Here is a 23410-nt window from a genome sequence, read left to right on the forward strand (position 1 = left end):
ACTCTCTTTGGAAGAAGTAAATATTTACCTCCAATTTACCAAAGGACAATTCTGGACCAAAAAGGTGGTATAATGGCAGGAAAGAAAACACAAAAGAAAGAGAAGCACAGTTTGTGAGGGAGAGAGCAGCAGGATGGATGTGGCAAGGCAGAAAATGGTGTATGCAAAAGGAGACATGGGCCTATGTGTGTAAGACTACTGTTTAAAATGGAAGAGGCTCTCTTATTTCTCACTGAAAAACATGAAAAGAGAAAATGAGGAATGGACCTGCTGCAAAATAACCAAGCGATTCAGCAACTGTGGAATGAAATTCAGTGAGATAACACAGTCCTAAAGAAAAAGGCAAAAAACCAAAAATACAAAACACAAACATTTGACACAATCTACTGAAACAAACTAAGTAAAATATGTGATCCAAAGGACACAGATAAAAGCTACTAGAGAAGGAGGAAAAATGTTAGCAGACAAAGACAGTGCTAAAGAAGTAAAATGGAAGTCAAGAGAGAGTCTTTCAACAAAGTGGAGGAACAGAAGGAGCCCAAACCCATAGCGCAAAGCAATGTTTGCGAATGGAAAACAGCTCCTTTGAGCAGTAATAGTTACTCTCGAGTTGTAGCCTCTATTCCTCCTCAGTTCATCTTTAAGCCCTTCCAACCTATAGTGGAGCTAGTGTATGGACAAAAACAAGAGATTTGTAATGAACAGAGCAGCTGAGATTTGCAGATCAAATCTTCTAATATAAAAACGTGCTGACAAAGTTTTGCTCTTAAAATGTCCAAATGACAATGGTAACAAAAGACAGCTGGCTTCACATACAGCCTCTTACAGGTCATTTTTTTAATTCTGTGCACACAGAGGACTTCATATTTACTTTTTGATCTCTTACACCCAGCCTAAAGTTTCCATGTTATCACTCACCTGATGGGCAACATATGCAGTATGAGAAATAATTTGCTTCCCACAAATTTTAAAAGCAGCTGTGGAAGAGGAATCCATGATAATAAAATAAAAGGCTTGATCAGCTAGACTTGATCGTTTCCCAACCTATGCTCACAGCTGCAGAATACAAACCATGTTTTAACATAACTGACATCAAAATTAGGTATTACATAATACTTCTGTTTAATATGAATTGCACAATCTTATCCTAAATTTTATTTTTAATCAAAACGCCAGTAAAATTATTTTTAATAAAACCCACCAGTTTCCTAACACATACAGTTTTGGCAGCAATGGAGATTTTTATAAACAGGGTCACGTGCTTTAAGTGCCTTTTAAAATATTTATTATTTGTATGTTTTACTACTTCGTTATTTGTGACATTTACAAAAAATCTATATTCTTTTCACAGCTGTTGTTAACTGAGGAATCCATGCTACATTGCATATAGTACCATGACTGACTGGGGAGAGTTATTATTGGGAGAATTTACTATTATTCTTCTCATTCACAGGTAGTTAGAGAAATAACAACCTATGGCTGTCTTTTCTTTCACAAGGAAATTATAGATTTATTGTTTGTCCATTCTACGGCCTCTTGGCTCACAATCTATCTTGGCAGAAGATACACTGGGCCACCAGCCAGTACCATTCCCCTGCACAGTTCAGACAGAATGTAACCAAACCCAAAGCATTCAGTTCACATTACTCTGTATTTTAGGCAAACTGGATTTTATGTTCTTGAAAATGTAACTTCATCATGCGGAAATGCAGAGTAAGCTTTCTCCCATAGGCTGAAGTAGTAAACAGAATGTGAAATAAAGTACTCAAAAATAAATAAAGGGAATGGTAAAAAGAAAGAGTCCTGCAGGAACTTCTGTCTGTCATGATTGGTCTGAAAAACAAAATCAGTGGCTGTACTAAATTGGATTAATTTAAGTTTACATAATATGTTTTGCTGCAAATAAAAATCAGTCTAATTTTTTTTTCAAGAAAAATAGAAAAAGACACAAAGAAAAGTTCATGCTACAAGAGAAAAATTCATGTGAAAAATAATGAAAAAAGAAAACTGAGAAACCCTTTAACACTCTACCATGACTGTTAGGAATTGTTAGAGAAATTACTTACCTTTTTAAAGTCATAACAAGATTAGCACACAGTATTAAGTCAGCTCTTCATTATGGGAGGTACAATTAAAAGCCATTGGTTATAATAAAACAAATTGCTAGACAAAGATGAAGAGTTTCCAGCCCAATATGAAAAGCTAACTCTTACGGGAGTACATTTTAGCTCAATATTACAACATGAAGAACAATTCAGAACAATGACATCAAAACATGAGTTACCACCAACAGAAAGAGCCCATTTCTCAGGAACACAGAGCCTGCAGGAGGCTGGCCCATAACCTTTAGCTCTTATGGGAAAGCACATTGCTCCGCTCTGAGGAAAGCATGCAGAATGTGGAACCACCAGCAGAAACCCAAACATACGCAGACACGGGACTGAGGTGCAGCACAGGGAATGAGTTTGCCAAGCTGTAATGAAGGAAGCAGGGTAAGCAAAGCACAGCAGCTGCTGACCAGTTCAGAACTGTATTCTCACTCTCCCGGACACCAGGCAGGCCTGTGGATGAGGTATTGCCCCTACTGCACTTACTGCTGCTGAGAAAGTGCATAACTCAAGCAGACTTTCCTTAAAACTTCAGCAGCTTCATGGAGACAACGTATCTGCCATGATGTGGGGAAGTATGCTGCTGCTGCTTTTGTTCTGCTTGTGATTTATTAGTAATTTCATGCCTGGAGATCTGTGCAATCTACACTGTGCATATGCCATTTGAATGGTCTCTGAAATATCTGCCTGCTTTAAACAAATTTCAAATCACATATGATCTGATTTATAACTGTAAGGGTTTGCACAGTGTCTTCTGCCTAAAATACCTTCTATCCTCTAGGAGTGTAACACTATTCGGTGTCTCTAAATAAACTGATAAGAGAAAATTATACCATGAATAACAATGTCTCAAGCTGCTCTGATAATACTGATTTTGGCATGTTATTCTAAGTAATATCCATAAGGTTAAACTAAGAGCAAATAAAAAATTGCAGTGTAATACATCGTTGATTTCATTAAAAAAACTGCGTTAAATCGATCCTGAAGAACAATATGGAATATAAAGTTGTTAAAAAATTCACAAGAATGGCCTGGGTTGCAAGGGACTTTTAACTTGACTTTTGTCTAGTTTGAAAAAATAAGTGCATCTGGAATTGTGTACTTCACAAAAAATTGAATAAAGTATGTGAGGATTAAAAAATCCTATTACAACGTGTAATCTTCCAATTTCAGGAACCAATTTTATTCAAACAACACTTTTACACTGACCTGAAAACATAAGGTCTCAAGAGAATGCTTTATGGCCATCTGAATTTGGACTAAAATCAGTTCAAAACTACAGAATAGCTTTTTCTTATTATACTGAGACCACTTCTGAAATGGAAAGAAAAGTGAGCACAAGGAATTTGATAGCAGCAGACATTACTCAATAATACAATTTTTAAAACAAGCACTACTGATGGTGGGATTCAGCTCACCAAAATTTAAATAGGAATAATAAATAATGTGGTATTGCACACAAGAAATCATTAATTTGGAGTCAGTGTGAAGAAATAAACACAAAACTATTTGAAGCCAAAATCATTTTAGGAGCAGATTTTTACAACTTATTAAGTGTTATGCTTGGTAGACTGGACATAGAACAAAAGTCAATTTTAAATCTTGAATATGTCACTGTCTTCATCCATATATAACTGAGCTCTTTTCTGAGTTTTTTTCTAGTCACCTACACTTTACATACAGATTTATTGAATTTCGATAATTGTTTCCCAGTAGACTATGAACACACATATGGAATTCTATGGTCAGTTTATGGTTCATCCTAACTACTATTCAAACAGGACAGTGGAAGTGGATTGATGAATACACCATAGAAACATAAGGGCTGAAGTGGTTCCTTTTACAGGAGCAGTATTAAAACCCAGGTATTATCCAATAATTCAAACAATACGGAATGAAAAGGCAAAGGGCAGTTTTCTCAGATTAGTCACCTCTCAACAGAAATTGACATTGTCCTGGAGAGGTAAAATCCACACATTTCTTTATCCTAGAAGACAATTCAAAGAAATCTTACACGCCAACTAAAACTGCAAGCTGAACACCTCACAACGAGAAAACAGGAAGAACTGTGATATACAAAAAAGGAGACAAAATAGCAAACCACTGTAAGCTACCAGGAAAGCCAACTGGCTACTACCGACTGGCAGTATAGGTGTCATAGATGAGAAGTAAAAGAAGCAAATAGGGATTTCTTCTCTTCAGAGTAGTTTTAATGAAATGTTTGCCTTTGTATGAAAAAAAATGAACTGCATTTTGTGTTCTTAGTGGGGGTACAGCATACAGATAAGCTGTATGAGTGACACTGCAAAGATGGCACGTTTCGGTGATATTTTAGGGGCGGTTCAGAGCTTATTCAAGATCATACTGCTTTTTGTTCAGAGAAGCTGCATTAATTATAATACCCAGATACAAAGCGATCAGGTATCTTGTATAAAGTTAAAGCCCATATTAAATCAAGTCATAAACATTATTGCCAAATTTGTGCAAAAACTCCAACAGGTATTTCTAACCCATGATATCAAAATTCAAGTGGGATTTGTAAGGCACAAAACATCTCTAGAAACACTGAACTTGAAAAAACAAAACCTTCTACTACTTGTGTTACTAACTGTGAACAAGATCTTTTATTTGTTTGAAAGAAAATCTTGAACATTCTCCAAATGCCCTGGAAATAGTCTCCAGTTTGAGAAGCAGATAGTGTAAACAAAGGCAGAGAGAATATGCTGCATTTCCTAACTGGTACAAGGGCAAAAAATTCCTGTTATTCTTGTTGTTTGCCACAGAAAGGGTATTTACTTGCCCATTTTCATATAATTTCACACCCTGGCAATTTGAGTAACCAACCCCTTCGCCTTATGACTATGCATTAGATGTCTGAGTTATATCCTATCTGACCAGCATTAGGACTTTTTGAACCCCTTGCCCCAGATTAACCAACTTTTTAAGCTGTTTTCCATCAGATACATGAGTGATGTATAGAAATTCTTGTCTCCAAACACACCATAAATTACTCTCTAACCCTTGACTAGTATGGTTGGCATTTAAAAAAGCTTCATTTCTATTACAAGTATTTTGCCTTTCAGTGAAATTTCAACTTTTTTCACGTTTTTATCTCTTTATCCAGCAACAGCCAATTTCAATGCTGCATTAAAACAGTGAAATATCTACATGATTGCAAAAAAAAAAAAAGGGAATTAATTTTATTGAATTGCATGGCCCTAAAAGTAAAATTTTAAAATAATTTTTTTTTATTCCAAGGTAGTCAAGTAAAATTGGCAAGTGAAACAACATTTAGAACAGATCAATGTTATGTGGGCAACTCATTTTTCTTTTGACACAAAGGCATTGCAATTTCATCATAATTATTTTCAGCAGGGTTTCTGCATAATACAAGGTAAGGCTACTTCATTTTTATCTCCCTGCTCAAAGGCTATTTTCATATTTTACTTACAAAACATTATTCAAACTGTCTGCTAAATGGGTAATTATTTATTTCTTTATAGATGTCTCTGTTTGGCCTGGTTCTACTAAACAAAACCTTGTAAACACATGAAGGAATTTATTTTTGCAAAATCTCGGTGAAGCAGAGGGATGACTTGATTTTAGAAATGGGAAACTGACACCCAGAGACATCTAAACTAAACTTAACCTGACGTGCCTACAGTCAAATTGCAGCGATTAGATCCTCAGTTGCCATTTATTTCAGCTGCATTTGGAATGCCCAGTATAGAATGACAGAATAGTTTGCATTGGAAAGGACCTCAAAGGTAATCCAGTTCCAATCCCCTGCCATGGGCAGAGACACCTTCCAGTGGACCAGGTTGCCCAGAGCTCCATCCTGCTTTGAACACTTCTAGGGATGGGGCAACTTTTCTGGGCAACTTGTTCCAGCGCCTCATTACCCTTAACATCTAATGAAGAAGACCTGCCCTCTTTCAGCTTAAAGCCATTTTCCGTCATCCTATCACTACATGCCCTTTCTTTCCAGCTCTCTTGTAGCTCCCTTCAGGTACTGCAAGGCTGCAAAGGTCTTTCTGGAGCCCTCTGTTCTCCAGGCTGAACCGCCCCAACTCTTTTGGCCTCTCTTCACAGGACAGCTGCTCCAGCCCTGGAATGATCTCATGGCCCTCCTCTGGAGTCCCTGCAGCAGGTCCCTGTCCTTGCTGTGCTGGCACCCAGAGCTGGGTGCAGCCCTGCAGGTGGGGTCTCAGCAGGGCAGAGGGGCAGAATCCCCTCCCTGGCCCTGCTGCCCACGGGGCTTGGATGCAGCCCAGGACACGTTTGTCTCTCTGGGCTGGGAGTGCACACTGCCAGTGGTGGCATGATGTGAAAATCACACAATATGTGTCTCAAGAGGGACAAACAGAAAATGAGTACTCCTGAAAGGGGTGCAAGAAGTTTTTCCAGCAAGAAAAATTAAGTCAGCTCTAATGTGGAGACAGAAATTGACAGAGGCTTCCTTGGCTCCCATTCATGTCTTCCTGCTACAGAACCAGGCTTTCTGTTCCAGAAGCAGCAGAGATGGAGCTGCCATTCACCACACCTCCTACTCCTGGGAAACACAATTCAGTTTTCTTAATATCTAGTGATTGTCAATATCTGAATAAATATTGGTAGGGAATTGGCAGAGGCCAATGTTTGGAATTTTTAGCATTACTGCTTCTGCTCCTATCTGCTTCTAGGCCTATGGCCTCCATTCCCTTGGTCCAAAGTCTGTGGAGTGAAAAAGCATCTCTCCTCTGAAGTTTGAATGGGTCTGACTCAAACGACAGGCTAACAAAGCTTTCAATTCCTATTTCATGCTTACAATCCGATCTTCCTGGAAGCCAACCACACAGGTAACATTCCTTGTATTTCTGTGTTAAAGGAACATGAACACATGTAAACAAAACAATCAAAACTTACAAACTCTGTTCTGGAACTTTGTGGCTTCAAAAGCCACCAATCAAATGCACAGTGAACCTTCAGGCCCAAAGAGTCAGCAAAAGCCACCACCCAATTTCTTTTAGTTTTTAAAGCATTTTTGAAGTTAAATTTCACCTTTTTCTTGTTGGTGTTTATCAGAAATTTTTGTTAGAGATTCTTATAATTATCATTCTAAAGTGAATGTTTGGACTACTTTTTAAACTATATGAGCAGGAACAAAACGTTTCCCCACGTAGCATGATCATAATTTCTGCACTAGCATACCTTCAAAGAAGTTGATTTTAGTTAAGCTTAGTATTTTTATTTGAGCTAGGAAAACTAAATTTGAAGGGCTTCAAGTACAAGAGTCCAAACTAATAAACACAGGTAACAATAATCTTACATCTGGTGTGTACTATAGTTGCTCATGTATACAATACTCGGTCAAAACCTCAGACTTGTACACTTAAAGCATTAAAAAAAATAAAGCTCTTTAACGTTGAAGATTCAAACTAGGGAGCAACAACTGTAAAAAAAATAAATCTTCATTTCATGCATCCATCCGAGCAGTAAACATCAGACAGTGAACTTAGTGTATGAAGAGCTAGATTTCCGTCTTTGAGCTGAGACAGAAACACAGACTACAGTGCTCTGAGGAGAATCCTTAAAGTGAAATCAGAATTGTCATGGATGAATAACATGAAGATTTCAGAGTGCTCATAAGCTATAGAAAGGAGAGGTTGGAATGGAACAAATGTTGCACTAAAAAGTATTGTTAAACCCAAGTTAGAAATTATTTTTGAAAATAACCAGAAATGGAAATGAAGAAAGAGGATTGACATTTCAGATTTTGCTTTGAGCCTCAAAGACTCAACAGGATAAGATTCCTTTAGTGTTGTCTTGAATTTGGTAGTCTGGATTGCAAGGTTCAAGCACAACAGCAATCACCAGGCTCTCCACAGCAGTTAGGCTGTGAACACAATACTAATTTGACTGGGCTTGTAGCAGCACTGAATTTTGGAAACTCAAAGATGAGAAAGGGAAATAGAAAATACTGTGAATAAAGACATTTATTCTGCCCTCCAGTTCATTAAAAAAAACCCTTTATGGCAATAATGCTTAGCAAAAAAGTTGCTTCCGTGTTAAAAGTAGCATTTGAAAAATGAGAAAAACAGGAAGATAACCAGGAGCACCCACAGGAACCCACTGACATTTGAGCTGTGTAATACTGATACTGACACTGTTGTGAATATCCAATTTGAATTCCATGTATTTAAACAGACTGCCCACTAGAGATACGTGTCAATTAAATCACATGCACAGCATTTTACATCAGTGATTACTCCAAAAGCTTTACAAGCAGTAGAAGCTTTAATTCATTGCTATTTCAGACTTTAGACTGATTTTTTTAGAGATTCTATTACTAAAGCTGACTCTTCACACATTCCTTTGGGAGCTGGAGCTAGGTAACAGTTACACTAAGTGTTATTACTAGTGTAACACAATGCAAAATAATGTCTGGCTTCCCAAACAAGCTGATTTAAGTAGTAAGAAAATAAATTCTAAACACTGTATGCTGGTGAGCAGCATAACACTGAATTAAAAAAAAAAACAGTGGTTGTCTAGAAAAACTCTCTCACAGTTATATCTAATCAAGCCAATTTTATTGCCATACAGTCAAAGGTACGGTACACAGAAAAACTGGAAAAAACCCCTTTGCTTAAATGGATGTATTTACAGTGAAATAATGGCAAGACTGACTTTGGAAAATGCAAAGGAGTCTATGCTATAATCAAACAAAATGAAAATGACACTGATGGCTCTTCGGCTTGATCTAATTTGTTTCATACAGGATTGACCATCTCTACCATAAGGCAAGGTGAAATGTCTTCCTGTTTTTTGGTACAAGAAGCAAGGAGTAAGAGTAATTAAAAATTGAAAGATAAAGATTTGTCTTGAAACAAAAAGTTGGGAATTTTAAAGTCTAGACACGGAATGATAGAAACTATTTATTTGCTCTTTCTCTGATAAATGCAGACCTTGAAAACAATTTACCATAATAAAAATCAATAAAAAAGTATTACAATTTTTTTAAGTTGAATAGATAAGGTTTTAATCAAAATCTGTAACATTAAATGAGATGCTGTTCAAGGCCCCATCTTTTACCACTCTCTCAAAAGTTAAATAGTTTTTTTAAAAAAATTAACTTAGTGCTTAAATTGAACTTATTAGGACAGAATGAAAGGGCAAAATGTTAATATGATGGGAAAATTTCAATTGGCAGAAGTCAAAAGTTAAGTACCATGCACAAAGAAGCTGTAGGTTTAAGTAGCATTTTGCTTCTATTTTGAATGTATGAACTAATAATGAATTTAATTTGAGATTCAGCAATGCGTGAATAAAGATAAACAGTATTTAAAGTACAAATATAGCAACATTTTTCAGAGAATTAAAAAAAATCTAAGGTGTCATTATTTAAAATTATTAATGTATACTTTGATCAGATTATTGCAATAACACACTGTCCTTCCTGATGCTTTTGAAATTTAGCCATACTGTATTCTCATATGACAGAGAGAATGCTGGAGATGTTTTGTAATCCTAACCCTAAACAAATCCTAATACCATGAATGAAGATAGCCCTAGCAAAACTATTTCCTATGAATAAGCAAGATCACTGCTTTGTCACAAATGTTTCCATTTCAATGTGCACTGAGGAAACCATGTTTCTCTAAAATAAGAATTTTAATTAATTAGTTTTTTTAAGTGTAGAGTAAGGTGCTACTATTAGCAAATCAAAATGCAATCCTTTAAATTGCAGTTGCCAAATAGAAAGCTCTGAGTTCTTGCTCATGTTACAAAGAGAAATATCTGTACATTCTAATTTTATTTAAAAACTCATTGTTCTATTTGCAACTGCAAAAAACAAAATCAAAACAACAGAAAACCGGAAGTAGATTGTGCCAACATAGTTGGACAACCTCCAAATGATTACTGGATTTTTATTGGCTCTGTTGTGTTTATTTATTTACTGGAAAAACATTATTTCAAATTTGAAAGAGCACCTCTACAAAGTATATAGCATTCATAAGGCAACAAGATAGGGAATCTGAATTTAATGTAGAAATTTCTGTTCAATGGCTCAGTATATTTTTCTATGTCAGATGTAATGAACAAAGTTCTCTATCTACTGGACTTCTACATGAAATCAGAGAAAAGAACAGGGGATCTCCTTACATTTACTCAGTTTGGGCTATGTAAAGCAGATTTAAAACAGGTATCAACAGGGAACCTAGCATCCTGTATCTAAAACTGAATTAGGTTCTATCCTGGTGGTAAACATCTAAAAGCCAGAGTTGCAGTTCCTGGTCTTTTGGCACTATTCAAACTAGTCTAAGCACAAGGAGGACCCTTTTAATTCTGAAAAACAAGATTCAGTTATTTACAACATTTTGTAATGTATACTATATAAAATACTTTAAGTCACAGCACTTAAAAATCTTCATGCAGTCTCTGAATGGTCATCGGAAGTCAACTACCTATTGCAGGAAATGGTATTTCCTCTTGTTCTCTGAATACTGCTTCTTAATTCCCTGTACTGGTACTCTCAATAAGATAATACAGGTCTCTGCTGTGTTACTAACCATGCTAAGTATAAAATTAAATCCCATCAATCAGTATGCAGCCAATACATTTTCCAAACCTGTCTTTATGGAAATAACATTCTTTGTGGAAAAGAGAACTAACACAGTATTTTGCAGATCTTTCACAATAAAGGACATCATGTTCTAACCACTCAAAGAGGCTAAATAAAATACATCACAAGCTATGGACCTGGGTGTCCTCCTCTTTAAAAACTTTAATTTTGGGGAAGCAGGGAGTAGCATTGCAATAAACATTTTGTTGCTACTATCCCTCCAACAAGCAGAAGAGGTTTCCTTCATTACGCTTTTAGCCAAACACACAGCGCATGCAAAGCCAGAGGACGGAGAGAGAGGGAAGGAGAAACTGATGCTGCCAATAGAAAGCTTGAGATACAAATGAGAATGAAAAATGGTGCCACTGCACAACACTACCTAAATGTAATTTTGTAAATTAGGAGACTATGGACCTTCATTGAATAATCTGTTCAATTTACATTGCGAATGATATTTTTAGGATACAAGCTGATGTCAGAGTAGTTCTAAAAATTTAGGTGAAGCTGACTTGATTTAATATCTTAAGTGAACTACTACTATTTAAAAATAACACACAAAACTGTTTTGTGACAACTGAATAATAAGTACGTATCTGTTCTACACATACTATACTGCACATCTGTTAAGTCATTATAAGTCCTAATTAATAATTTAACTTTTAGACAAACCATTTTAGTAGTCCTGCTAACATCCACAAAAATTACAGCCATGAAGCTAACTGGTTTTCATCAATGGTGAAACCTTTATTGCACACTGTGAGATTTAAAGAGAATATAAACTTTTATTTTATCATCATGCCATTTTAGAGAATTAAAGTTTTCTTTCTCTTGATACAAGGAAATCTCTTTTTAAATCTCTTTTTAAAGAAACTCACTTTAATTTCATGGAATTGAACTAAAGACAAGACCTCATTACAGACAAGTGGAATTGTTAAGAGGCTGACTGGGGCTAAGAGGGTGTATAATACTCCTATACTATAATGCAACTCAACAAACTTCTCTGTACCTAAAAGTAACTAGAAGTTTCTAAAATCTTTCTGCCCATCAGCTCACCACATTTGCAGCTCCACTCATGCTACTGATGACAATAAAAAGGAACAGGTGAAAAGAAACTTTTTCTAATTATTGGACTCTGAGATGCAAAATAGCCTTTATAAGGATATTTTCTATGAAAAAAAGAGGCAGCAAATTCCACCTCAAATTCTTCACAATGCAGAATACACAGGTCCTATTTGTCTTCTGCTGGAAGATCTTTTACTTCTTCAATCTAAGACCTTCTATGTGACAGGAAATCTCTGATAGTAGACCAACTTTCCTTTTTGACAATTTGAGTTCTACAAGTGCCAGTTAAACCAATTCCAGACCTTTTCTCAAAAATTAAAATTGTGACAAAATTTTACTATGAATCTAATACATCTATTTCCTAAAACGAGATTTCTGAAATTATTTATATGAGGTTATCTCCTTCATCTTTTATTGTACCTTTGTCAGAAGGCAGGTTCAGTTGAAATCTCAACACTGATTCCATTTCTCTTGCCATTTTGTTCCAGATATCCTCTGAAGGTCCAAAGCTATCTGATGATGACTCAGATGCAGGACATTAGGAAGCTCTAAACTTAGTAATTTAAGAATTAACTTAAGAAAATTTTTTTTTTGGAGTAAGAACCACAGAAATATGTGTGGACACAAAACCCAAGCCTAAGATAATATCAGAAGTGTGGTTCTTTTTCCCCCCTGGGTATGAGACATCATGTAACACACCATTACTAATTTTCTTCCCACGATCAAAATTACTGACAGACTTCTGGAGTTGATTTAACAATACTTGGGAGATCTTCTGTCTTATAATTTAGAAGTCAAGATGTTGTTTACTCATGGCAGCCTTTCCCATTTTCCAAAATAACAGATGATGAGCATTTTTTTGACAGGCATCCTCACATTAAGCTGTATTTTTGAATGAAGAGCCTTTTAAAAGATAGAAACTAGATTACAAATCCTTTACGGACCCCAGAGAACCTCCAATCTCTTCCTGCCTCTTCAAATAGTTACAACTGCCACAGACAACTTCAGTTTCAATTGATTTATTCCTTTGTATCTGTCAGTGGCTCGAATGTTCTGCTGAAAAACACACAGGGTGGTAGTCTGCCACCAGAGAATAACGAATCCATGTTTTTTTATACCTTGTGCTTTTTATATCTTGTACTGTGTGTTTTGTGAGCATGAAATTCTGATCAGCTACTGCATCACAAGACCTGGTTCAGCAGACATCCAGGCTATTTGCAGTTTAGATATGAAGATCTTCCATAGGACAGAGTATAAAGGATGAATTGCTTGTAGTCTTGCAGTGCCACCTTGATACTTCAGACAGCAGATTCTTAGCAGAAATTGCAAAGCAGTGATAGTTTTGGAGAAGGCAAAAAAGTTTTTGGAATCTGATCAAGCAGGAGACCCATACATGCTGACCAGTCAGCAGCTGAACTACGTTGGTTTGTGTTTCTTCTGAAGACAGTGATCCCTCCATCAAGTGAAGGACAAATGGCTGAAGTTGCAGGCAAAGGAAGAAGACTCTAATTTCCCTGAAAGTGTGTCCTGATTTGGGACAAATTTGGAAAGGAACTTCCAAAGGGATGTTTCCTAAAGGGCAAAATTCAGCGGCCCTTCCCCCATCTGTTTGGGAGAAAAAACTGTGCTTCTTCCCCCCTCACTTTGCTCTCTGAACCGGTCCCAAAAGTGCAAAACTTATTTCTGGGCCAAACAGACAAAGGGGGATAAAATTCAGCATCATAAAGTTACCTCAGGACAAAGTGACTTACTGACTTTATCATCTGTAAGAGCATGTTCATCATTTTGCTGATATGAACTATGAAATGCCTGTGGATGCACTCCTTTTTCGTCATTTCATATAGATAGTCAGAAGAACAGAGTGAGGATGGCTTCTGTCTTGCACACATGAGCACTAAACTTAATTTCTTGTTCTGGCATTAGCTTAGAAAGAAGTGGCTTTGTATGCATGTGAGTATAGTATAACTTAGTTATTCCATATTGGTGTTTTGATGATCATAAAAACAGTAAGGCTTTCATATAATACAGTGATGAGGCACAATGAACTGCAGAATACATATCAGGTGCTTTTAAGAACACATACTTGATTATTTTTAAAACTTCTTGTCTCCAAGTGGAGCCCGGTATCTCTATATTGATCTATACAGATCTGAGACAGAAAACCTGGTAAACATCTTTCTTCTTAAGAATTGTTCTACTACATCTTTTGCCTATTCATACACTGAAACTAAGGATAAGGAAATGAAGGCTAGGAATGATTTCTTGAGAAGCTGAAACTTTTGAGAACAAATTACACACACAATCAGCAAGGTACAGGTCTTTCTGCTTAGGGACAAAGTGATTGAGTAAGTGAGCTCTTTATGTTTGCATTTTTTATATTGCTCATGAATAGAACATTCAGATCAGATCTAGAACCTGGCCCATAGTGTGAGACAGAGCAAACTGTTAACTTCTTATAGGATTTTGTCACCTTCAAGGGATTCTTTTAAGTAACTGTATGTGCTCAAGACTAATTCAATATAGCAGGAAACCTTAAGTCCATCTTTTTGGTACTCATCCATTTATCAATTATAATAATATGCTGAAACCTAATCTTTACACAGTAGGCCATGTAATTGATTTTACAGTATTTTATAAGCTTTTTTTTATCCCCTGATGTTGTGAATTCTAGTTTATCTTAAGGTATTTCTTCTTTCTTCCCCACTGTAATTACAACTGACAGCACTTTCGTTTTCAATTCTCGTTAAGATGAAACCATACCTCATTACAGAGGACCATCAGGAAGCTGATACAGAAGTATTTAAAATGGTACATGCACTTTGGCAGGTAGTGACTCGAGCCAGAGCTTTGGGAATTAATAATGAATTTCACGTGTCATAAACCCACCTATATCTAGACAGGTAATTAGCAATCATAACCTGATAGCCAATCTTTAAAGAGTTTCACTTCCAGTTTCACTGTCCAAAAATGGATCAGAGTAACAAGCATTTTGCAGCCTTTATATCTGTAAATTTGTTATTTTTACTTAATATAAGAGATAACTAAGGCTGTTTTTATCACATAATTTATGCACATAATGCTATGTAGAAGTTGCCTAGCTACTGGACTATACATCATGGTGGTCCCAGACTGGTACAGTGATTTTAAAATCACGCTGAACATGGCTGCAGATTGATCATGCAAAATCTGCCCCCCCAGCTGATTTTTCCCCACTTGTGCACAGTGCAATGCAAAAAAAAAAAAAAAAAGAAAAAAAGAAAAAAAGTAAATAAAACAAAGTGTGATGGGTGAGCAGGTCGACTGTGTGAGAGAACACGTGCAAAGTATACCTCAGAAACACTATAGGTGGATGAGCACGAAGGGAGTCGAGCCTGGTTGTGCAGTGGGGAAAAGAAAACATTGTTAAAAAAGAAATGGTGGCACAGTAAGGGTCTCAGAAAGTTTTCTGTATAGGTGGTTCCAGCACTGAGATAGTGGCAGGGGGTTCATAAAGTTTCCATGACCAGCTATTTCAGAAACTTCAAAATTATGCCTTTTAAGGTGGAAGCTTCTTAAAAGGAAAAAAAAATGCACTCTATTTGAAAATAATTAAAACTAATGATGAATTTGAACACAAAACATAAATTCTTGGTCCTCTAGGTATCTGACAACATTATCTTTAGGACAATAAGGTATTCTAGGATGAAATTTTACTGATCTGTTTCATTTAGAAGTATTAGCTTTATTCTAACTCTGCAAAGGATAAAATCTTATGAGTGAAAATCCACGAGGCTCTGAGTATCTTTACGCGTTAACACACCCAGAACCAGCAGTTTGGCAAGGGAGCTTTTTCCTCACTCTCACTGCCCCAAAGACCAGAATAACTTGCAAAGTTCAATGACTGATAGGTCAGTAGAAATCTGCAGATTATGCCCCTAAGCAATGTAACGTGTGGGATTCTTGAGTGACTCTTGTCCATGGTCAAGAGCTTTCAGTGCAAGTTAACACAAGTTAATTGGTAACCTACAGTTTTACTGACTGCTTAAGACACATTTTGTTTATACATGATGGCCATTATTCTAAACTATTAATTACTCACATAAAATTCAAGTGTTATAAAAGGACTCGCCAGTAATTTATAGAAAAATCCTTTCTTTGGGTGAAAATACTTCATGTTTCACTGTCTGAAGAAGGAGTAAAAGCAGCCTAATAAATGAAATGTAGAAAAAAAAGGTTCTTATAAATGTACTAAAAATCATGTCTTGATTTTTTTTCTTGGGATGAAAAAATGAATTATCAGAAGCCTGAGCAAAACTTCTTTAGACTTAACAAACTGTAGCAGTTTGGATATATTTGTGGTAAAGATGAATCCAGCAAGGACTTCCACACAGGTTATTAGTGACCACTTGCTGACTTAGGTATATGATGGGCTGAACAGAGAACTTAGTATTCATAAGAAGTCTTTCAAGAATATTTTTCAGTTTCAAATATGTATTTCATATTTTTTCATTGAAATATAAAATATCACTTCCAGGAAATTTCTAGTCACATTGGTCTGTACTAATTTATGTCTCCATTAAATATACAACTTTTTTTTTTTCTTCTCTTTCTTGGAAAGTTTTAAAATTGCAAAAATATCTTTCCTCCTTTCTGGCATTCTGTTTTTCATTTGCTCTTCAAGATAACGTTACTAAGGAAATTTGAATCACTTCATGTCATCTTAAATATTCACACACACTCAGCATTTTCTTCAACTGATGAAATGTTTTCTTAAACTGAGATGAGCTGCAGAAGGATGACGACAAAAATAGAAGATTCCTTCAGACTAATAGCAAGACTGAAAAACACAGATTTAAGAAGTCAACTGTTGTTCTTAAAGAGACTATTTTACAATTATAGAAAAAAAAATAAAGATCTTCTTCTGACAAACCAAAAACTGTTTCTAGAAATACAGTTTTGAAATCTTTCTAAGAAAGGCAAGCTGTGCTTTTGCACAGAACAGGGGTGCAGCTATTCACCTAAGACTTTTGGATGAGGCTCTAATCAAGATTTTCGTAAGTAATGCCCAGCCATTGTTCCTGTGGTTTGTCTTTCAACAGCATGGAAAAAACATCAGCCCCGGTTTTGCAGGTGAGGATCCAAAGAATGCCTGATTAGCAAGAATCACCACAGCATCAGATTTTTCCATATCAGCAACCAGATACACAGAAAGAACAATGACCAGAAAGTTTGGAACTAGACTCCACAAAAATCTGAAGAACTTGGTTCACACTGTCTACTCCTCAACCAACGTACAAGGGGCATGCTAGGCATTTGTGCACTTCAATCTTCCCTTAGTCAACTACTCTAAGTAGAATGCTATCACTTTCCTTGTTAAAGTATTCTGTAATTTAATTATCCATATTTTCACTAATAATGGAACAATTTAACTTCAGTCTTATTCTAATTAGAATTTAATAACTTTAAATAATATTGTATTTTCTTTTTCACAGTTCCAGTTCTATAGAAGCAAATGATAATACTCCCCTCAATAGGATACCAGTTATTATATTTTTTTCTTCCTATGCTCAAAACCACACATACACAATTTCCCTTAATCTCCTAATCTTACTTCAAATTCTTTATTTCTTATTCATACATGTTTAGACTCTCAATGTACCTGTTTCATTTTCTTGTAATGATGAAATCAAAGGTGTACTGAAGTGCTGTAGTTCCAAACTGACCTAATGTTCTCGAGGAAAGGGTTATGCTCACAGTATAGAGATTGCTGTTTATCTTCAATAAATCACACAATGGGATTGTTTAATCTTCTGCACACTTAAAACTTCCTGATCATTTCTATGTCATTGCCTTTTTTGCTAACTGGTCTTCATTTTAAAGCATCTGCCTGATTCTGGGATTTTGTAAATGTACCGTTTCTGTGTTATTAAAATTAAATATCAATACTTTTCCAAGCTCCTTTGATGTTTCTGCAATCTATTACCTATTCCACTTATAATTTGTTGTCATATATGAACTTCAGTGACTGTTTAGTCCAGTTGAGAGAAGTGGCAGCTCTCCTTATTTTGTATGCTACTTGACAACCCCTACATATTATGCTGGGTGAAGCTAATGTGCTGGCATTTGGGCTCTTTTCCCCACAAATATTCAATTTAAGGGGTCAAACTGTCAGTCACAGAAATTCACCACTGTGAGAATTTTTTGAAAAGAACTGTTTACACCAAATAGAACCTGGTTCAAATTCTGCAAGAGTGATTTCTTTTCAGTCCGAAGGCCTTACTGGCTTGACTCAGATCTTTACTAAGTGAAGGTTAGAATCAAGAGTAAGAGTCATATAAATTTAATCATCATGGCCAAAGAAAGCAGGTACTTAAAGTAAGACAGAAAATACATGCAGGAGACCATAGACTCTGAGACACACAGGTCTGTATGAAAAATTAGAATCTTGGTTCCATTTCACATAATATATTGAAAGTATTTGGCCACTGCTATGAATTCTGAGAACATTTTTACTGAAAAAACCCCAGAATCTTTGACTTGGAACCATACTGGTTTAAAAGCCACAAATATTTTTTGGCATATTACCTGAGAACTTTGTACTTGGATATAATTTTTTTTCTCATGGGCTTTCCATAATGTTTTTCTGCAGAAATTAAACTTGTACTCAAAATTTGCAGCCTGTACAATTATTAAAAAAAACCAAAACAACTACAAAAAAACCCCCAATTGAACAAAAAAAATCCCAAAGCCAAAAGATCTAAAAAACCAATCTTCAACACACAGATTGAAGCAGTATTTTTCTGCTGAATTTCAGAGTAATTTCACTCTTCCAGAAGGGTATCAATTTTGGGAGGTATTATAATAAAATATAACCAAGTCAACTCTTTCCCTGCTGATCATGTCAGTAGCAATTGCACTTACTTGATACTGCTACATTAATTTCAGCAGTGGAGGAATTCTACAACGTCCAAGTGACAGAACACTAAGTTTCCTAAACAGCTCAGTGTCAAACTGGTTGCTGCAAGGGGTCAAAATATTAAGGCATGAAAAGAACTGCAAGATGAAGGAACTTCTCAAGAAGTGCAAAACTAAAGCTTAGGTCAGCATAACTTCCTTGTAAATGGCTATGCTTTATTGCTGAATTTATTGCTGATATTAAAAGAAAACTACTCAACCCCCAAAATTCCTTAATTAATTAAATTTTCATGCATGTTTTCAGTGCAATTTTATTCCAGATATCTGGCAAGCTTTCTCAGCTTTTGGTGGCATCTGTGATATTCTGCAGAATTCCAGTGTTTCCTACATATTTCCAATGGCCTTTGAATTTAATCTGGAAAGAGTGTCTTTGCAATTCATTCTGGAATAAAGGTTCCACCTTAATGGTATTGTACCACAGCATTTCATTTTCACTTATGGGGCTGGCCATCAGATACTACATGCTCCCCCTCCCATACCATTCAATACTTTTGCCACATTGTAGGAGTATCCAAAACCTACATCTAAAACCCTTTCCAAAAGCAGTATGGAAAAAAATGAAAATTATTTTTAAAATGAACTATTAACAGATCCCTCATTTTTTCCCCTCCAATTGTTCACTATTTCTTCTCTTTGATCAGTCATCTTTATATTGTCTTTTAAAATTCTCCTATCTAAAACACCCATTATCACTGCATGAATCAGAGCAGAAGTGACAAAGCAGCAAATTTTAGCAATGCGTTTTGCTTGTTTTAGGAAACTTAAAGGCATATGCAGAATATATGGAATATGTCTTTATCTACTTACTTATATTCCTTACTAACTAACTGGCTTCCATCATGGAGGGTATGGTCATGAAATAACAGATAAAGTGGCACAGAGGAACAAGACAATTTCATGACAACTCACATTGTCATGCTGCCATGGCTAATGTAGTCACAGCTTTTAATTTGAAATCTTTCCCCATCTGACATTCTGTGAAATAATGTACGATTAGAACATCTTTTTTGTAGTGCCATGTTTCACAACATATATTTTTTTTCTGGCTTTACATTTATTTTGTAAGTACTAAATCAGGAATTTAAGAATAAGTAGTTTAAAATAACTTGCTTTGTCTTGATTGGGAGTTATCATCAAATTTAAAATATGACACAATTTATTCCTCCCAAAACTCAATTCCTAAAAGATTTGCCAGGAAGAAGATACTGCCCATTAATCAAATTTATTTTACAGAAAACTGCAAAATATTAGCAGCTCGATTTCCTTGTATTTGACCTGCAAAAGATTATACACTCAAGAATTTCTACTTGACAATAAGCAGTAATCAACTGTATGTCAGATACAAAGGTGTATATGCAAAAGTACCCAAAAGGGGCAAAAATTATGAAATAACTTCCATTACAAGAATTATCTTGCACTGTATAACCTTAGTGGATTATGCATTAGAATGATAGTTCTGAGAATGACAACAATCACAGTGTATGGAAGACGGAGAGGACATGAACCTAAAGAAATTACCGAGACACCCTTCAGTGGACGGATGTGCAAAGGGATAAAATGTTATCAACTTTCATATTTACTCTGCTACAAACTTTTTCCTGACTGTATTATATGCAAAATGCTGTAGCTTAAGGACACTTCAATATAGAATTGCTGTGAAACCATTCTCAATTTATGAGGTGAAATGCTAAACAAGAGGTACTGGTGTCTCTATGGTCATGTTGGATTTGACTTGCTTTATTAAATATTTATGTGAAAATTGGGTGCCCTTATAGGGTGTCATGACAGATATACTAGACCCGAATTCTTTCTTCACAATTTTTTTTTCATTAAAGAACAAATGTGACACAGAAGAAACATGCTGCCGTATTTTTGCATTAGTCGGCTAAAAAAACAAGCAACACAATTTGAATAGCTGTCATTCAACCAAATATTGACCTATTTTGCGAGATAAAATAGGGACCCCAAAAGACTGACGGCAAAGACAGAGGTACATGTGAACCTATATGCTTTTGGGTTACCTTATATCAGCCATAGATTTTGGTTCAGGGCAGAAGGTATTTTTATTCTTTAGATTAAGGTTATCTGATTTATTCATTGCTAAGTTTAATATTCAGGTAACTTTTAGATATGCAACTTTGATTTTGGAAAGGGATTTTTTTTAAGTTTCTGTAAAGTCAAGCAGCTTGATTAGCATTCATTACAATGCATAGGATGTTCTTTACAACAAACTCTGTCAATCAGGTCAGGTTTCTCACATACATTAAAATGAAACCCCAGCTAGAAAAGAAAGAAAACACAAAGGAAGAAATAGAGAGAGAAAGGAAAAAGATGGGGATGAGAGGACAAACCAATCAGATTTGGTGTTACCAGCCAGCAGAAGTTTTAATAAAAACCCCAGATCACCGAGTGAAATCGTACATTTACTCGGAGAGAGCCTCCTTTGACACTGCCTCCTGGGTGATCTCTGAGCTCCTCCAGCTTTCGATGGAGCTACATGTAAACATCAGAAAATGAATTGAAAAAGCAACCTGTTCTTTTGTCACAGTTTTTTTTCCCTTCATTTTTCTTTTGCTCTTTGTTTTTGGGTTTTGTTTTATTTTGTTTTTAATAAACCATAACATAATGCATTTCTCACTGCCTTTGCCAAAGCATTTCAAGACATCAAAGTGCTTTGAACAACAGAGATATATAAGGCTCAGTAAACCTGGAATCTGGAAGCAAGATGTCTTTGCTTAACATGGCTCCTTTTCACTACAGAAAAAAAAAGAAAAATCAAGGGAACTATAATTCTAAAGCTACAGAATCTCTGCTACATTTATTTATTTATATGCTTACTTATTAGTAAGGCTGTGTTCTAGAATTCATTTCCATAAAAAGAATTTTTAGAGGTAGATTTTCATGTGTGGGAACCTCAATTAGGATTTTCCATTCTCTAGAGGGAAGATTTTCTGTCTACATATATATTTTAGGTCATGGAATTAAATTAGATAAGGAACTATTAATCCAAAATGAGCTATCAATGAGTCTTCATAATAACAGGTGAAACCCATCATCTACATAAGCTACATCTGCATATGTGCATGCATTATGCATCTAGATTTGTATGTGATGACCCATGCCTTAATATGCTAGGGTCACTGCAATCATGAACAGAATTTTCAAAAACAGCACAAACTGTGGCTGTCCTGTATTTTTATCCATGTGAATTCAGTGGTCCTGAATGTCTCCCACTGAAACAGAGCCTCATTCATGTACACTGCTCTTCTCACCTACACCGTAATTAAAACATCTTCCCAAAACACAAGATGAAAAGATAAAGCCTCACAGACAGTGAGGAATGCTACAGATGCCTCTACCTAGAACTTGTATAAACAAGTAGCAACTGGCTTCTTTTTCTTTGCTAAGATCAATTTAAATGGAGGCATTACTGCAAAGAGGTGTATAATTCATCCTTTCCCTCCCCTTCTTTGTGCTCAGTGAAATACCATTTTCACAAAGAGCAGCTGTAGAACAGTGTTAGAGAACAGAGAGGGTGGCTTGTCCTGGAACAAATGCAATACACTTACATACAAAACCAAAACCAAAGATATCATAAACCAAGAAGACAGGAAAGGCAAGGAGAATGCAGAAGAAAAAAAGATATAATTAGTGGTTGAGAAGGTGCTAAAACGAAATAAAGTAGGAAAAAAAGTGAAAAATTGGATAGCTGAAATAGAGGCAACTCTTGAGATCAAAATGGCTTGGACTGCATATGATCAGCATCTTGGTTCAAAACCATTTATCAGGGTGTAATACTGTGTATGGTGGGCAATGGTTTAGATATCTGCCTGTTCTGTTAAGCAGTCTAAATATCCATGTGTGTTTATACAAACATTAAAAGGCAGAAGATACCAGCTATCAGCAAAACAGTGTCTCCATTCTTATTAATCTCCTGTGAATATCTTTCATTTTATCTTTGATTTTTTTTCTAATTTAAAGGCTATATATACATCATACATATATGAAATATCCAACTCTCTTGTAATGGTCTTTTGCAGAATGAAATGCAAAAAGTGTGCACTATAAAAGTTTAATTATGTTTCAAGATGGGAAGCAGTAATTTGAAGATGAGTAAATCACTTCTCCACATAACAGGCATATCAGAGAAGTAGTTTAATCATGATCACCAAATTACAGGCACTTTAAAAGGGTTGTTACTATGTCTTACTTCTAGTGGCATCCAAAGCTACCTAACTGGCAGCCTGCCTTCAACAGGTTGTTCTATGTGTAGCACAGAAACAAACAAAATGTGACCCAACAGCAATAAGAATACTGAAATAAAAATGATGTGATGGTGAGAAATGGAAAAGCCCCTTCCCTCCCTCCCCACACCTCCCCCTTCAAAAGGAAAAGTGTAGGCTATAGAAGAAAACTTGCAAAATAAATGTTAGAAACATATTTACTTTGAGGGATCCAACTCTACTAGCAACTCCTTTGCTTTCATCCGGCCGTCTAATTTGCTACAATGGGGGAAGATGGATAAAAAAGACAGAAGAATAAAGAAAAAGTGAACTTAAAAAAATTTCCACACAATCAGTTAGCAGTACATGCAAGACATCAATTTGACTCTCTGAGACATCTCTAGAGGACAAAGACACAGACTCTAATTTCTGGAATAAATGACACTTTACCATGGCATTTT

General features: G+C 35.8%; 1 protein-coding gene across 8 annotated transcripts in view; it reads right to left on the reverse strand.

Moving 5' to 3' along the window:
• Nucleotides 1–23410, reverse strand: part of GPHN (gephyrin) — a 274022-nt gene that overhangs the window by 51710 nt on the left and 198902 nt on the right. For 5 of the 8 annotated variants that reach the window (XM_063398778.1, XM_063398782.1, XM_063398779.1 and 2 more), the window contains one exon: nt 23172–23228. The exons of the other annotated variants lie outside the window; for them this stretch is intronic. In XM_063398778.1, the coding sequence (XP_063254848.1) occupies nt 23172–23228 (57 nt within the window). The remainder of the gene's footprint in view (nt 1–23171; nt 23229–23410) is intronic. 8 annotated transcript variants of the gene reach the window in all.

This window comes from Prinia subflava, chromosome 5 (assembly GCF_021018805.1).
Source record: "Prinia subflava isolate CZ2003 ecotype Zambia chromosome 5, Cam_Psub_1.2, whole genome shotgun sequence".
Taxonomy (NCBI): domain Eukaryota; kingdom Metazoa; phylum Chordata; class Aves; order Passeriformes; family Cisticolidae; genus Prinia; species Prinia subflava.